At 45.1% G+C, this 18,615-nt stretch overlaps 1 protein-coding gene across 1 annotated transcript; it reads left to right on the forward strand.

Moving 5' to 3' along the window:
- Positions 1–2,103: 2,103 nt before the first annotated feature.
- AKAP14 (A-kinase anchoring protein 14) lies at positions 2,104–18,590 on the forward strand (the record flags this gene model as incomplete). The annotated part of the gene is made up of 5 exons (XM_047843286.1): positions 2,104–2,185; positions 2,277–2,368; positions 15,399–15,578; positions 17,805–17,857; positions 18,492–18,590. Coding segments are annotated over 5 exons (492 nt in total), but the record flags the coding sequence as incomplete, so codon positions are not given.
- Between the last annotated feature and the right edge of the window lie 25 nt (positions 18,591–18,615).

Consider the following 18,615-nt stretch of genomic DNA (forward strand, 5'->3'; position numbering starts at 1 on the left):
TGGGGAGGGGGGTGAGGATAAACTCCTTTCCGAGATTGAGAAGTGAGACAGCTACCCTGGGAATATATAACTTGCCCGCACTCTCCTCTCTCATCCTGGTCTCCACATTGTGCAGAATCTCCTGGAAGCCAGAGGACATGGGAGAGCCCACAGATGCAGTCCAGTGAGGTCAGCCTTCCAAGGCAGAGAGCAGGGTGCACGGGGGGGGGGGGGGGGGGGGGGGGAGTGGATCCGAAAGGGGCAAATGAAAGGTGGCCAGTGCACAATGTCATGGGGCCGGGGGTGAGTTAAACGAAACGTACATTAAACACCCCAAATTGGGAGTTGCTATTTATAGAAAAATAAAGGGAGAGAGAGAGATCTACTTTTTTTAAATTAAAACAAATTTTTTTAAAAATGTTTACATTTGAGAGAGAGAGAGAGTGAGCGAGTGAGAAGGAGAAGGGCAGAGAAAAAGGGACACAGAATCCGAAGCGGGCTCCAGGCTCTGAGCCCGTCAGCACAGAGCCCGACGCGGGGCTCGAACTCATGAACCGTGAAATCATGACCTGAGCCGAAGTCAGACACTTAACCGACTGAGCCACCCAGGCGCCCCTGGAGAGATCCACGTTTACGCAGCACCCCACCATGTGAGGACTGCCTGCAGGGATGTTTAACTGTGCTAGAACTGATTTCTCATAACTGAAGAGACTTAAGTGGTAGCCGGGGAAGACAGAGAAGAAAAGATGTGAAAAAGACGGAAAATGTGCAGAAGTTCCTAGCGCTGTGAGGAAGCCTTGTTCGCAGGCCTAATAACTATAACTTTCACAATCTCCACAGATGTTAAAGACATATGGAAAATTTTAGCGATCATCTATGACAAACGTTGTACAAAAACAGAAGCAAACGTAATTTCTTGATGTGATAAATCTCCAGCCATAAACCAGCAACATACTTTGCGATGTAGCAGCAGAAAGCACGCCCCCTGAAGTCAGACGCAAAAGAAGGATGCACATTGTCTCCACTTTCACTTAACATTTGTCTGGTAGTGTTAACCGAAGCGAATACTTAGGAGAGGTATACGTGTCAGGAAAAAAAAAGATGGTAAAAAATGATAGTTCCTGATGGATGGTATAATTCGTACACCTGGAAAATCCAAGAGAAAAAACTGAAAATCCACCCCTCCTAGGCTATATGGCCTCTAATGACTTTAATTCACTTCATTTTTTTAATGTTTATTTATTTTGACGGGGGGTGGGCAGAGAGAGGGAGAGAGAGAATCTCAAGCAGGCTCCACACCCAGCTCAGAGTCTGACATGGGGCTCGATCTCACGATCAGGAGATCAGAAGCCGAGCAGAACTCAAGAGCCAGACGCTTAACCAACTGAGCCACCCAAGAGCCCCTAATTCACTTTAAAGAGCCACATGCCCTGAGTCACCTAAGTAGGGATTGAGACTCAACTAGAAATCAATATTGTTAGAACTCCAAAGAAGTTAGGACTCATTCTACTATATATATATATATATATATATATATATATATATATATATAATTTTTTAAAGTTAATTTGTTTTGAGAGAGACAGAATGTGAGCGGGGCGGGGGTGGGGGGAAGGGGGCAGAGACAGGGAGGGAGAGAGACAATCCCAAGCAGGCTCTGCAGGGTCAGTGCAAAGCCCAACATGGGGCTCGAACTCAAGAAACTGTGAGATCATAACCTGAGCCGACATCAAGAGTCAGACGCTTAGTCGACTGAGCCACCCAGGAGCCCCTCTACTATGTCCTGATGAAGGTGTTCATGATTATGGGAATCTGAAAATCCTTGGTTTTCAGGAAAAATAGATCTCTGAAGCCAGGCACAAAGGATAAACCACAATGCCTTATTCAGGGTCCTATCCTGAGCCTTAAGTCCCTGTTGCCCCCTAGAGGCAACAACCTTTTCCTAGGTCTTGTTATTCTTCACGTGATGGTCCGTATTTAGAGGAGTGGGTTCATGCGCACATGCGTAAAAGGTGTCTTCTTGAGTTCCTTTTTTGCAGGCAAAAGAAAATGGTTGGGACTAAAAGAGTCACAATCCAGGAGAAAACGGATATGACTGAAAGTTCCAGGCGCCAGAAGACGGACACAGAAGACAGCAGCAATGTGAATGAACTAGCTCTGGAGATAGTTAAGCGTGCCATTGCTGCTGCTATTAAGTTTGTGGAAGGTAGTAATCCTGTTTGGCTATTTGGAGGAATGTCTCATTCTACAATGGCACACTACCAGGCAACTGACAGACTCTCCCCTTTATTTTGCAGAAACTAAAAACCCCATCAAGAACATCCAGTGGCTCACCCATGGTGAATTCACAGCAGAGAAAGGCCGTAGACAAATTGAGAAGTTTGTTTTGGTAAGTTAGTTGACCACTCCAGGTTGGCATACGAGGGCAAAGAACAATGAAAAGGAGTGTTTTATGAAAAGTTTGAAACCCAGGACCCCTAGATGATCTCAAAGGTCGCTAAATACATAAACACTGTCCCCATCTGGGTTCCAAAACCAACATGGGATAGTCTTTGAAGGTGAAAGGCACAATCGTATTGCCCTGTTTTTATCGTCCTAACCTTACATTTCCGACCAGGAAAGCCTGATACTCCCAGTTAAGCAATTTTCCCACGCTGGTGCTCTAAATGGGGGCCTAGTGACCTAAGGAGGGAGCTGCTCTTCCAAAACAGGAGTTCTCCGTCACCAACCTTAGAAACCGCCTCGTTAACAAAGGGGCTGCCGATGGAACTTTTAGATTTAGTTTGGGAACATACTGCCCGCACGCTATGATGTACCTGCCTGTGAATTCCTTTTTCTTTTCCGCCTGTGCCTGGCTCTGAACCGTTCGTGTGGCTTATCCTGGCAGCTTTGGAGAGAAGGCCCTGGGCTGCTTTGCCTAACTGGCAGGGTGGAATAAAAAATGGCTTGAAATCCCTACTCACTGTATTTCCTCAGAAGAGAGACGAGTCGAAATAGATGGAGGCAAGCTCCCCAGCCCTCAAGCTCCCCAGCCCTCGGAGAAGACTCCCCACTGTCTCTGTTCCTCTGGCCGGCTCCATCTAAGCCTACAGCCCCAAGGGCAGTTTCCTAGGCCCCAGGAAGGCCTGGTCAGGTGGAAACGAGGTGGCTCCACACCCTCTTATGTCCCAGCAGGCACAACTCACCCTTCCAATGACAAGGGGTATTTAGAGCACAGTGATGATGTGTGGTGCAAAGTACTACTTACTCTTGGACCTTCTTGCTCTGGAGAATGTCTCCATTTGGAGTTGGGCGAAAGCCTCCGCCTACCGCACCCGGGGTTTGTGAATCGGGCTGGAACGGGACACAGAACAGGCAGAAACACTTCCCCCCACAATGCCACCGGTTATTCTGAGTAAAAGGCAAACACAGTCCTGACAATGGCCTAGAGAGCTTGATGGGATCTGAGTCCCCTTCTCCCTCCCAACTTATTGTTCAGACTCATCACCTATGACCTACTGTCCTTTCACCTTTCTCACTCCAGCCACACCCGTCTCCTTCCCGTTCAACTGCCACGCATGCTCCCACCTCAGGGCCTTTGCACTTGCAGTGCTCTCTGCCCGGAACCCTCTCCCCTGCGACCTATTCTCATGGTTCATGCCTTACCTCTCTTCGCTCACTCTGAGGACGACCTGAGGACTAGTAGAAGAGCTCTTCCGCAGCTAAATGTATAAAGAAAAAGCCATATGAAGAAGGCTAGCAGGGACAGAGGCAAAGTCGGGAGCTAAACCCACAAATGGGAGGGACAGCACAGGCGTGCAGGTCCTCCCTGGCCTGGGGGGGGGGGGGGGTTCAAGCCCCACATTGGGCACCACTATCCACCCTGGAGATCTGCACCAGGAAGATGAGGCCCCATAACATCCGGCCTTGAAAATCAGCAGGGTTTAATCCCAGGAGCTTTGAAAATCAATGGGGCTGCTTAACTGTGGGAGAGCCAGACTGTAGTAGGAAACCAAGACTCTGCTCTTAAAGGGCCCATACACTGTAAGACCAAGCACAGAGGCGGTGATTTGGGTGGTGCCTGGGCTATAGGTGAACCTTTATCGACTAATTCTAGGGTTATGTGCCAGAGGGGCGGGGATCTGTAGGAACTTCCTCCGGGAATGAAAGCATGGGCGGGTCCCAGTACTGCCACTCTCTATCTACCTTGCTAGCACTGCTGACCCCACCCTGGCATTGCCCTGCAGACAGGCCCTGGCAGCCGCCCCTCTAAAGCGGCTCCTGCCCCACCACAAGTGGCAGGCAGCCTCACGCGGGACCAGCACCCCCCCCAAAGCAATTACCACCCTGCCCCACCGGGTGGGGAGCACTGGCCAAGATCGGTGTCCCCTCCAAAGCAACTCGTGCCCCGGGGAGGGGGCGCCTCGCCCCGTCCACTAGCACACCCACAATAGTCACCAGGCATTGCCGCCAGCCCCGCTCACCAGCGCCTCCACAGCAGTCACAGCTGAGTCACAATAGGACCGTGCACACAGCCCACACGTGGGACACCCCCCCGGAGTGTCTCTCGTTCTGGTGACGAGGGGCGATTACACTACTGGGCCCCACAGGGCCCTTCTACATAAGGCCACTACTTTCAAGAGCAGGAGACGGAGCTGACGTACCTAATACCTAGAGACGAACACACGGAATCAGACAAAATGAGGAGACGGAGGAATATGTTCCAAACAAAAGAACAAGACGAAAGCACAGAAAAAGACCTCAGATAAAACAGAGATAAGCAATTTACCTGATAAAGAGTTCACAGTAATGGTCATAAAGGTGCTCACAAGAGTTGGGAGAAGAACGAATGAACTCCGTGAGAACTTCAACGCAGAGATAGAAAATAGGTTTTAAAATTGAAGCTTAATGGGGCGCCTGGGTGGCTCAGTCAGCTAAGCGTCCCGCTCTTGATTTCGGCTCAGGTCATGATCTCACGGTTTGTGGGATCAAGCCCCGTGTCCGGTTCTGTGCGGACAGCACGGAGCCTGCTTGGAATTTTCTCTCTCTCTCTGCCCCTCCCCTGCTCATGCTCTCTCTCTCAATATAAACAAACTTAAAAAAAAATCAGAGCTGAAGAATACAATAACTGAAATAAAAAATACACAAGACGGGATCAACAGCAGATGAGGAGACGCAGAAAAACAAATCAGTGATCTGGAAGCCAGGGTAGTGGAAATCATCCAAGCTGAACAGCAAAACCAAAAAGGAATTCTTAAGAAATGAAGGTAGGATAAGGTACCACTGGAACGTCAGGCATCCTAACATTTGCATTATAGGGGTCCCAGAAAAAAAAGGAGAGAAAGGGGCAGAAAACCTATTTGAAGACATAATTGCTAAAAACTTCCCTAGCCTGGGGAAAGAAACAGACATCCAGGTCCAGGGGGCACAGAGACGGAGACCTCCAGATAAGAGGAACCGAAGGAGGTCTACATCAAGACACATAATAATTAAAATGGCAAAAATTAAAGATAAAGACAGAATCTTAAAAGCAGCAAGAGAATACAAATAGTTACGTATAAGAGAACCCCCAGAAGGCGATCGATCGGCTGCTTTTTCAGCAGAGTTTGCAGGCCAGAAGGGAGCGGCACAATACATTCAAAGTGCTGAAAGGAAAAACCTACAACCAAGAATACTCTACCCAGCAAGGTCATCATTCAGAATTGAAGGAGAGATAAAGAGCTCCTAGATAAAAGTTAAAAGAGTTCATCACCACTGAACCAGCCTCACAAAAAATGTTAGAGGGACTTGTTCAAGTAGAAAAGAAAAGGCTATAACTAGAAGTGAGAAAACTAAGAAAGAAAAAATTTCACTGGTAAAAGCAAACATATAGTAAAGGTAGGAGACCAGTCACTTATGAAGCTAGTATGAAGGTTAAAAGACAAAAGTAATAAGATCAATAATAGCTACAATAATTAGTTAAGGTGGTACACAAAAAGATGTAAAATATGATGTCTACATAAAATAGGAGGGAGTAAAAACGTAAGCGCTTTTAGAATGTGTTCAAAATTAAGTGACCGTCAACTTAAAATATGCCGATATATATATATATATCATGTGTTGTATATACACCTAATGGTAACCACAATCCAAGAACCTATGCTAGACACATGGAAGATCCAGGAATCCAAACCGAACACTAAAGAAAGTCATCAAATCACAAGGGAAGAGAGCAAGAGAAGGAACAGAGAAGAACTACAAGAACAACCAGAAAACAATTAACAAAATAATAAGTACATGCCCAGCAGTACTCTCACTGTAAACAGATTAAATGTGTCAATCATAAGACACAGGGTGACCGAATGGACAAAAAACCAAAACCCACCTATATGCTGCCTATAAGAGACTCACGTTCAGACCTCAAGACACATACAGGCTGAAAGGGAAGGAATGGGAAAAGAGATTCCAAACACATGGGGGAGGGGGAGGAAAACCGGGGTAGCAATACTTATGCCAGATAAAGTAGTCTTTAAAACACAGCCTATAACAAGAGACAAAGAAGGACATTACATAATGATAAAGGGATCGATCCGACAAGAAGATATAACACTTGTAAATATCTATGCACCCAACACAGAAACACCTAAATGTGTAAAGAAAATACTGACAAATATAAAGGGAGAAATTGACAGTAAGACACCACAGAAAATACGGAAACAGTGACTTTGAATGATGCATTAGACCAGATGGACTTAACAGAACATTCCATCCCAAAACAGAACACACATTCTTTTCAAATGGACATGGAACATTCTCCAGGACAGATCACATGTTAGGCCAGAAAACAAGTCTCAATAAACTTAAGAAGACTGAAATCATATCAAGCATCTTTTCTTACCACAATGGCATGAAAATAGAAACCAGTTATGAGAAGAAAACTAGAAAAAAACCACAAACACCTGGAGGCTAAACGTGATACCAAACAACCAGTGGGTGAACAAAGAACTCAAAAAGAGGAAATAAAAATATACCTTGAGACAGATAGAAATGGAAACACAACAGTACAAAATTTATGCAATGCAGCAGAAACAGTTCTAAGAGGGAGGTTTACAGTGATACAGGCCCAACTCAAGAAACAAGAAAATCTCAAATAAACAATTTAATCTTACACCTAAAGGAATGAGAAAAAGAACAAAGCCCAAAATTAGTAGAAGAAAGGAAATAATAACTATCAGAGAGAAAAATGAAACAGAAACTGAAAAGAAAACATTAGAAGAGGTCAATGAAACTAAGAGCTGGTTCTTTGAAAAGATAAAATTGGAAAACTTTTAGCCAGACTCATCAAGAAAAAACGAGAGAGGACTGGAATGAAGAATAAGATCAATGAAAGTTACAAACGACACCACAGAAATACAAATGATTATAAGACACTACTGTGAAAAAGTATTTCTTGCAAACATGTTAAACAACCTAGAAAAAATGGATAAATTCCTAGAAACAATCTTCCAAGACTGGAATCAGGAAGAAATGGGGGCGCCTGGGTGGCTCAGTCAGTTAAGCAACCAACCGCGGCTCAGGTCATGATCTCACGGTTCATGGATTTGAGCCCTGTGTCAGGCTCTGTGCTGACAGTGTGCGGCCTGCTTGGGATTCTCGCTCTCTCCCTCCCTCTCTGCCCTCCCCGACTCTTGCTTTCTCTCTCTCAAGATAAATTAATAAGTAAACTTAATTTTTTTTAAAGAAGAAGAAATGGAAAATCTGAAAAACAAATTGCTAATAATGAAATCGAATCAGTACTCAAAAAATTCCCAACAAACAAAAGTCTGGGACTAGATGGCTTCACATGTGAATTTCACCAAACATTTCAAAGAGTTGATACCTATCCTCCTCAAACTATTCCAAAACATTAAAGAAGGAAGGCTTCCAAATCACTGAGACCAGCATTACCCTTATACCAAAACCAGAGAGACACTACACAAAAGAAAATTCCAGGTCAATATCCCTGATGAACATAGATGAAAACATCCTCAACGATATATTAATAAACTGAATTCAACAATACCTTAAAAGGATCATATACCATGATCAAGTAGGATTTATTCCAGGGATGCAGGGATAATTTAATATCCACAAATTAATCAATGTTATACACCGTGTTAACAAAATACAGGATAAAAATCATATGACCACCTCAGTAAATGCAGAAAAAGCATTTGACACAATTCAACATCCAAATATGATAAAAAAAAGCTCAACAAAGTGGGCACAGAGGAAACATACCAGCACATAAGAGAGGCCAGATATGACAAACCCAGAGCTAACATCATGCTCAAGAATGAAAGGCTGAAAGCTTTCCCTCTAAGATCAGGAACAAGACTAGAATGTCTACTCTTGCCACTTAAAAGAAATTTTTTTAATGTTTATTTGTTTTTTGAGAGAGAGTGTGAGTGAGGGAAGTGCAAAGCGAGAGGGACACACAGCATCTGAAGCAGGCTCCAGGCTCTGAGCTGTCAGCACGGAGCCCGACACAGGGCTTGAACTCATGAGCTGTGAGATCATGACCTGAGCCGATGTCAGCCGCTTAACCGACTGAGCCACCCAGGTGCCCCATCACTTTTTTTTTAAATGCTCATTTTAAAATTTATTATTTTTTTCAACGTTTATTTATTTTTGGGACAGAGAGAGACAGAGCATGAATGGGGGAGGGGCAGAGAGAGAGGGAGACACAGAATCGGAAGCAGGCTCCAGGCTCCGAGCCATCAGCCCAGAGCCTGACGCGGGGCTCGAACTCACGGACCGCGAGATCGTGACCTGGCTGAAGTCGGACGCTTAACCGACTGCGCCACCCAGGCGCCCCTAAAATTTATTTTTGAGAGAAAAAGTGAGAGAGCAGGGGAGAGGCAGAGAGGGGGAGGGGGTGGAGAAAGAGAATCCCAAGCAGGCTCTGCGCTCACAGCACAGATGTGGGGCTCAAACTCATGAACCATGATATCATTACCTGAGCTGAAATCAAGAGTTGGATGCTTAATTGACTGAGCCACCCAGGCACCCCTTAAATGTTTACTTTTGAGAGAGAGAGAGAGAGCAACCAGGTAGGGGCAGAGAGAGAGAGAAGGGGACAGAGGATCCAAAGTGGGCTCTGTGCTGACAGCAGCAAGCCCAATGCGGGGCTCGAACTCACGAACCACGAGATCGTGACCTAAGCAGAAGTCGGACACTTGACCGACTGAGCCACCCAGGTGCCCCTACTCTCGCCACTTTTATTCAACATATAGTGCAAGGCCTAGCTGCAGCAATGTTACAAGAAAAAGAAATAAAAGGCATCAAAATTAGTAAAGAAGAAGTAAAACTGTCATGGTTTATAGGTGACATGATACGATATATAGAAAACCCTAAAAACTCCACCAAAAAGCTACTAGAATTAATAAATGAATTCAGTGAAATTGCAGGATACAAAATATATAGCAATCTGTCTATACACTAAAACAAACTATCAGAAAGAGAAACTGAAAAAGCAATCCCACATATAATTGCATCAAAAAGAATGAAATAAATTTAACCAGGGAGTTGAAAGACATATACTCTGAAAACTAGAAGACAATGATGAAAGAAACTGAAGATGACAACTACATGGAAAAATATACCATGCTCATGGATTGGAAGAATTAATATTGTTAAAACGTCCACCCTACTGGGGTGCCCGGGGTGGCTTAGTCGGTTACGCATCAGACTTCAGCTCAGGTCATGATCTCGTGGTTCATGGGTTCGAGCCTCGCATCGGGCTCTGCGCCGGTGGTGCAGAGCCTGCTTGGGGTTCTCTCTCTCTCTCCCTCTCTCTCTGCCTCTCCCACACTTACACACACACTCTCTCTAAATAAGTAAGTAAACTTAAAAAAAAAAGTCCATACTACCCAAAGCAATCTACAGAATTCAATACAATCCCAATAAAAATACCAATGGCATTTTTAATATTTTAGAACAAATAATCCTAACATTTACATAGAACAATATAAAACCCCGATTCGTTACAGTAATCTTGGGAAAGAAGACCAAAGCAGGAAGTATTATGCTCCCAGATTCCAAACTATACTACGAAGCTACAGTAGTCAAAACAGTATGGTACTGGCACAAAAACAGACACATAGATCAGCGGAACAGAACAGAGTCCAGAAATAAACCTACACTTAGATGGTCAATGAATCTACGCCAAAGGAGGCAAGAATGTCCGTCCAATGGGGAAAAGACAGTCTCTTTAATAAAAGGTGTTGGGAAAAGTGGACAGCGACCTGCAAAAGAAGGAAACTGGACCCCTTTCTAACACCAGACATGAAAATAAAGTCAAAATGGATTAAAGACCTAAATGTGAGACCTGAAGCCATAAAACCCCCAGAAGAAAGCACAGGAAATAAACTCTTGGACATCAGCCTCAGCAATATTTTTCCGGGTCTGTCTCCTCAGGCAAGGGGAACAAAACGAAAGATAAACAATTGCAACTACATCAAACTAAAAAACTTTCACACAGTGAAGGAAGCCAGCAAAATGAAAGGCAACCTACTGAACGCGAGAAGATATTTTACACATGATATGTCTGATAAAGGGTTACTATCCAAAATATATAAAGAACTCCTGTAACTCAATACCGAAACGAGAATCCACTTAAAAAACGGGCAGAGGGCCTGAATGGAAATTTTCCAAAGAAGACATACAGATGGCCAAGAGACACATGAAAAGATGCTCAACATCACTGATCGGGGAAATGCAAATCATAACCACAGTGAGATGCCACCTCACACCAGTCAGCGTGGCTAGTATCACAAAAACAAGATATAACAAATGTTGGTGAGAATGAGGAGAAAGAAGAACCCCCGGGCCCTGTTGGCGGGCATGTAAGTTGGGGCAGCCATTATGGAAAACAGGACGGAGTTTCCTCAAACAATTTAAAATAGAAATACTGTATGATCCGGCAATTCCAGTTCTGCTTATGTATCCGAAGAGAACAAAAGCACTAACGTGAAAAGGTACACGCATCCTCTGTTCATGGCAGCATTCTTTACCACAGCCGAGATGTGGAAGCAACTTAAGTGCCCATCAATAGATGAGTGGATAACAAAGATGTGGTATGTATATACAATGGAATATTATTCAGCCATAAATAAAACTGAAATCTTGCCACCTGTGACAACATGGATGGACTGAGAGAGTATTATGCTAGATGAAGTAAGTCAAAGACAAATAACGGATGATTTCAGAGGGGAGAGGGGTATGATTTGGGTGAAACAGGCGAAAGGGATTAAGAGGGACAAGTTTCCAGTTATCAAATAAACTAGTCACGGGGAAGAAAAGCATGGCAGAGAAAACACAGTCATTGATATTGTAGTAGCTTTGGATGGGGACAGACCCACCGTGATCATTTTATAATGTATATAAATGTTCAATTACCATGTTTTATGCCTGCAACTAATATAATACTGAATGGCAACTATAGTTCAATTTAAAAAAGATCCCACCTGCTCACCGAGGCCTTTCCTGGCCATCTCATCGAAAATTACAACCCTTTCTCCTTCTCTGATTTACTTTTCCGCTTAGCATTCAGCTCTACCTAAGACACTAGATTTTACTTATTCACTCTTTGCTTTTCTCCTACCTCTGGATCATATGGTCCATGAAGGAGAGGCTTTTGTCCCTTTCTCTGCCCTCAGCCCCTAGAAAGGTCAGGTACGCGGAGATGTTGACTACATGAACAGATTTCTTCTCTCCATACCATTATTTGTTCACAGATGAAGAGCTTACCTACTTTGTAGGACTGTTAGGAAGATAAGACAATTAGAAAGTAGAAGGTGATGGGGCGCCCGGGTGGCCCCGTCGGTTGAACATCCGACTGGCTCAGGTCACGATCTCATGATTCGTGAGTTGGAGACCTGTGTCTCTGTCTCCCCCTCTCTCTGCCCCTCCCCTACTTGCACTCGCTCTCAAAAATAAATAAACATTAAAAAATGCTTTTTGGGGCGCCTGGGTGGCGCAGTCGGTTAAGCGTCCGACTTAAGCCAGGTCACGATCTCGCGGTCCGTGAGTTCGAGCCCCGCGTCGGGCTCTGGGCCGATGGCTCAGAGCCTGGAGCCTGTTTCCGATTCTGTGTCTCCCTCTCTCTCTGCCCCTCCCCCGTTCATGCTCTGTCTCTCTCTGTCCCAAAAATAAATAAACGTTGAAAAAAAAAAAATTAAAAAAAAAATGCTTTTTAAATTAAAAAAGGAAAAGTAGAAGGTGACTAAAAAGCTGAAAGCCCTATATAGCGACTGACATAAAATCACCTTGTTCCCAGCCCTGCTAATGAAATGAGTCCTACAAGTAGAGTCTCCCGTCTAAGTGTCAGATATTTCTTTTTTGTTGATGTTTATTTATTTTTGAGAGAGAGAGAGAGAGAGAGACAGACCACGAGCAGAGAGGGGCAGAGAGACAGGGGTGGGGGACACAAAATCCGAAGCAGGCTCCAGGCTCTGAGCTGTCAGCACAGAACCCGACGTGGGGCTCGAACCCATGAACCGCGAGATCATGACCTCAGCTGAAGTTGGATGCTTAACCGACTGGAGCCACCCAGGCGCCCCTAAGTGTCAGCTATTTCCGATGAGGAGCTTTCTCAAGCTTACTGCAGATTTCCCAGAATCCACCAGACACCAGGGGATGGCAAATTAGTAGTTACCGTTTGCTGCGCGTTACCACATGCCAAGCACTGCTAAGCACGTCACATGCACGATCTCATCTAATCCCCGCAACAAACCTGTATGTAGGTACATCAATGTGCCCATTCTGCAGATGAGAAACCCTGAGGCTCAGGGAGGTTGGACACTTTGCCCAAGGTTTTTCTGATTAAGCAGCAAACTAAAGTTCTGGATCACAGGTCTGGTACATTTTTGCTACCAGATAGTAAGAACAGTTCTTTTTGATGACAGAAATAATGCAGAGTTTTACTATGAGTGAAAAATGCAAATTCAGAGGATTTTAAGATACTGCAACGTGAATAAGAATGGTTAAACCTGGTATCCGAAGTCTTGTGTGTTTTGGGGAGGGAACAGGTATACTCCTACATTGCCAATGAGCACAAGTAGTTTATTCTTTGAAGAAACACAATCTGGAAACAGGAATATTACAAATAAGTTCTTTCTAAGAGAAAAGTTGGAAAAAAATAAAAACCATTAAAAAAAAAAACACAAATAAGAGTTGGAAAATCCCCAATGCCTAACGTACAGTTACAAATTATTGTTATAATAGAAATAAGACGTCATTATAAAAAAGCCCCAGTGAGCAAAAGGACAGAGTAGAAAATGAAGGTTCCCCTTCCGCCCCCACAATACCCAGTTCTACTCCCTCAGAGGTCACTTACCGTTGATAACAGTTTTGTGCATATACTTCCAGGTGCCTGTTGATTTTGAGTGTCCAATAATATGCAATTGGCTAAGCCATCCATGGTAGAGTAGCACAATGACATATTGTTCCCTGGAAGCGAGTATATGAAGCAACGTTATGTAAAAATTACAAAATACCAGGACAACACACACTCACTGGAGCTACACAAAATCAGCTGCCTGAACACTGATAAAAATGGGAAGAGATTGGCCTGATGGAGATAGCTGAATTTAATGTGTCTAAGGCTGGGGCGCCTGGGAGGCTCAGTCGGTTGAGCATCCGACTTCGGCTCAGGTCATGACCTCACAGTTTGTGAGTTCGAGCCCCGCGTCGGGCTCTGTGCTGACAGCTCGGAGCCTGGAGCCTGCTTCGGATTCTGTCTGTCTGTCTGTCTCTCTCTCTCTCGCTGCCCCTCCCCTGCTCACTCTGTGTCTCTTTCTCTCAAAAAAAAAAAAAAAAAAAAAATTCAATGTGTCTAAGGCTGTCTGAGTTCACAAAAGGAAAAAGAAAAGAAAACAAGACCAACCACTGCGACGCCACACGGAGGGGAAGAAAATCTTAGAATTGAGACGTCTGGTCGGGTGGAGAGAGCACTGGGCCGGCCGCTTAGCCCCGGGTCCCAGCCCCACCTGTCGTGGGCCGTCCCTTGGCGTTTCTAGGCCCCAATATGCTCATCTGCAAAGGGGCCTCCTTAAATGAGGTCTAGGGACCTTCCGATGGTACAAAGTCTTTGTGTGCCAGAGGAAACATTAGGGCTGAAGAAATAGAATAACATAGAATAACATAGAAAGGTTGGAAAGAAAGGCATTGCTCCAGTGGGGCCACAAAGGGTGACCTGTCGGGCCCCTTCATTAAGAGGAACGATAATCTGCGTAAAACACAGTCCCTGATCTCAAGGAATCTGGTGCCTGGCGCTCTTGTGTGGCTGACTGAAACAATTGGTTGGGTGTAAGTCTGAAATAAAGTAAGCCGACCCCCCCAGCCTGCTTTTTTTTTTTTTTAAAGGAGCGCCAGAAATCTTTTTGCCATCAGCCTCCTACTGTCCCTCCTCACATCACTGAGACTGTTAAACTATCTCACTCCCTTCCTTCTGTGGACCTTCATCTTAATTCAGGATCTTTTTAAAAAGTTTTTAAATTTTGATTTGGAAGCTTCCTGTGCCCCAATAGCCAAGCCAAGGGGACTCAGTTGAATTGAACTTGTCGAATACCAATAGCATTCGAGGCCCCGTACAGCGAAGCAGGGCTGCGTTATGACTTCTGTGGGCCCGAGGCACTAGTAAGATGCATGCTTGGGGACAGAAACATCTCCGAGGGGGTAGACAGGGATCTGAGGGGTCGGATGATCCTCGTGCCTGACCCGTTCCTCTTCTGAACTCACTTTCTATACCACCGATGGCTGCCGTGAGGCGAGTCTGCTTTTCAGAAACAGCTTGTGAAATCAGCCTCATTACATTTTGTTTTCCTTTTTGAGAGACAGAGAGACTGAGAGCCGGGGAGGGGCCGAGGCGAGGGAGAGGGAGAGAGAGAATCCTAAGAGACTCCATGCCTAGCGTGGAGCCTGATTCGGGGTTCGATCTCACGACCCTAAGATCACGGCCTGAGCCCAAATCAAGAGTAGGAGGCTTAACCGACTGAGCCACCCAGGCGCCTTGCGGCCTCATTACCCTCTAGTCATACCTTTACGCGGAGTGGGCAGAACACATGTTCGAACCACTTTCTAATTATTCTCCAAGGAGCCAAACTTGCCTCCCAAGCCAGGGTCTGGACGGTCAGTGCGCACGCCGTGTGTGGCGGGCACGTACACGTACGCATCTGAGCGTGTGCCTCTCTGTGTTCCAGAGCCCGCTCTTAGGTGATGTCGCGTTATTGACTCATTTCGTGTCCGCTTCCCCTTTTCCCTCCTCCCGTGTGGAGTTGACTCCGGTGTGAATCTTAACAATGTTAAGAACGGATGACAGCAGCGGGGCTGTGACCCCTCCTGTTGTGCGCTGCCTTTGCCTAGAGGACTTGCATAGAAGCGTGCTTTTCGTTCTGAGTGCTCTTTTTCCCATGAAACAGACTTGGGAGTATCAAGAACGCTGGGTGCACCACACACAGTTCATAGAGAGGAAAGACGTGGTTCACAGCTACTACTACCTCTACTGCGTACGCTGGAGCATCCCGACCGCTATGAGACCCATGCTACAAGTCTCCGCCTCTGCCTACTTCACCGTCAAGATCACCAAAAACAAACCTCCAGTAAGCTCTTCCTTTTCTGCCCTGTTCACGTCGATGAGACTCCAATGAGAATGGAGACCTCTCTTGTCAAGGTCATCGATGACCTCTTTTTTTTTTCTTTTCGGTACAACTTAATGGTTTTACAAACTAGTTCTCAACGGTTCCTTCTGTCCTCATCTTGCTTGGCCGATCTGTAGCACTTGCCCTGGCTGCGCACTCCCTTCTTCAGGAAGTGTTCCATTTGGCTGCTAAAACACCATACTATCCTGGCCTTGCGCCCGCCTCACCGACCATTCCTTCTCAGTCTCTCCTGGCCTCGAGCCTCTCCTCTAGACTCATTTCCTTGGGGATCTTATGGTCTCCGGGCTCCAAATGCCACCTCTAGCTTACGATTCCCAAATTTATATCTCCAGCCCAGACCTCTGCCACTGCTTGATACACATCTCACTTCTTGTATCCCAAACTGAACTTGCCATTTTCCCTTCCCAACCTGACCTACCTGCAGACATCTCATCTCGGTTCACGGCCCACATCCTTGGCATCACCTTTGACTTTCGCATCCCTGATGCAACACACTAGGAAGTCCTGTTGGCCCTATCTTCAGAAACAGGTCCTGAATCCAACAATTTCTTACCACTCCACTTTTACCACCTTGGTGCAAGACCCCATCGACTCTTACCGAGAGTATTTCAATGGCCTTCTAACTGGTCTCTCTGCTTCCACCCTTGCCCTCGTCGTGTATCTTTTCAACCCAGCGGCCGCCAGAGTGAGCCTTGTGAGATGAATTTATGTCACTCCTCTGTTTACAATGTGTTTCTCAAACTTCCAAGCACATGCAAATTAATGGGGGATCTTGTCGAAAGAAGGTTCTGATTCAGCAGGTCTGGGGTAGGGCCGGAGATTACTAACAAGATCCTAGGCGGTGCTGATGCCACAGGTCCACAGAGCACAATTTGAGTATTGAGGGCCTACAAGGCCTTGCGTGACCTAGTCCCTTGTTATTTCTGCTTTTTTCCCTCTCCTCCTTCTCCTCCTCCTCCTCCCTCAGTTACTCTCCTCTAGCTACTGTGATCTTGCTATTCTTTAACAATCCGGGTATAGTCGCGCCTCTGCGCCTCTGCATTTGCTGTCCCCTCCGACTGGACCGCTCTCCCCTTGGTATGTGCATATCCTGCTCTCACCTCCTAGACCACACTTTGTAACACTTTATTACCTTCTGATAGTCTACGTAATTTATTATCTTGTTATGGCCTGCTCCCCCTACCAGAATGTGAGTTCCACAAAGGCAGGAATGTCTGTCTTGCTGTAAAACGAGGCCTGGCAAACAGTAGGCACTCAGTAAATACTTGAAGGAATGACTGCCTGTAGCCACCATGTAGACGATGAATATGAAATATTGATAGCTAGTGCGAAGGGAGTTAAAATAACACCCATGAATCTAGGGCTCGGGTCATCAGAGGAGCAGGGCTGGAACCAAGCATAATGCCCGGAACACAGCACACATAAAAATGTCATTTCTCCCCTTGTCTTCCATCCTTTCACAGAAGTTATCTGAGGCTTCGTCTGACTCTCAAGCTTTATATACGGCTACACAGTGAGCCAACTATGTCTTACGTTTATCCTAGCCTAGTACAAACTTACCTATTTGAACCTGCAGTAATGTAAAAAGGTAAAGTAGGTGGAGCTCTCCCTTCCCCTGGTCATATATCCTGCCATCAGCTGTCTTGCTAAGTGGCAAGGTTGGAGATTGGAAAGGAAGACCATGATCAGTGCCCATGCACTGAGTGCTTAGGAGAAGGGCTCTTGATTAGAATTCCAAGTATAATTTTGGAAGGGAGAATGGGTGGGGGCCACTGAGACAATTTTACACCCTACAGTTTTATGTGGCTTTAAAAACGTTTTCCAACTTGTTTACCTATATTACTTCGTTCTTACTCTATTCCTAAGAGGGAAATACGGCCAACTGAGTAAAGTGGAACATGTAGAGAAGGTAAATGACTATTCATGAAGAACACAAGCCTGTCCTGACTTGTTTTCAATTTTTATGGAGATTCTTTAGGTTATTTGTTGCCAAAAAGATCTTTTGGGGAACAGAGATTTGAAGTGACAAAGAACCGACAGACATCCCGATAAGGAGGGTAAATTCTAGAAACTTAAGAGTATACATATATGGACAAGGGTAGGGATGGAAGGAATTATGAGTTGGTATGATTGGTCTAGGCTAACAGTTGCCCTTTTCTCTCTTAGGATATGCCCATTGAGGTCTCTTACGTCTTTGAGGGCCATTCGTTAGTTCACAGGTAACGAACAGTTGGAGGCTTGTTTTTTTTTCTCATAATCTCTACCCCCAACGAGGCTAGAACTCAACATCTCGAGATCAAGAGTCGCATGCTCTACTGACCGAGCCACCTAGGCGCCCCTAGAGACTTACTTTTAAAAAGGTGGTGGGAAAAGGTCATCACACCCCAGGAACTTAGCAGGCCCATAGCCACAGATAATTCACGTAATGGTTACTTTTCTTCTTTGAACCACCTACCCCATTACGATGGGCTAAAAGTAGGATTCTGCCCTTGTTCTAGAAAAACTTTTTTAATGGCTTGGTTTTCAGCAATTAGAAACTTGAGGACTAGTTGCCGAAGTAGGGTGGGAACAAAGTGGGTCATGTCTGTTGTTTCTATGGGAAACTTCACAATCACATGGAAGTAAGTCCTATATAATAATCTTTTATTTGTACAGGACCTCTTTTAAAGAATCTTTCCATATCAACTCAATGCTTTTATTGATTGGGTCTATGGAATAGAGACAACCTTCATTCCCCACCCCCAAAAGACTTTTTGCTTACTAGGAACGTAACAGAATAAACAGGGAATCCCTGTCTCAATGTTTTGTTTTATTTTAAAAGGTTTTAGTATGTTTGTTTTTCTTCCTCTGCAGACCAGGAATGACTCGCTTTCGAGAAAAATGGCTGAGGGACATTACTGAGGCCAAAAGTATTTTAATGGAGTCAATTGCCTTCTAATTCAATGGTGTCTAATTCCTATAGAATGTTTTAGGATTG

Source organism: Prionailurus viverrinus, chromosome X (genome assembly GCF_022837055.1).
Source record: "Prionailurus viverrinus isolate Anna chromosome X, UM_Priviv_1.0, whole genome shotgun sequence".
Taxonomy (NCBI): domain Eukaryota; kingdom Metazoa; phylum Chordata; class Mammalia; order Carnivora; family Felidae; genus Prionailurus; species Prionailurus viverrinus.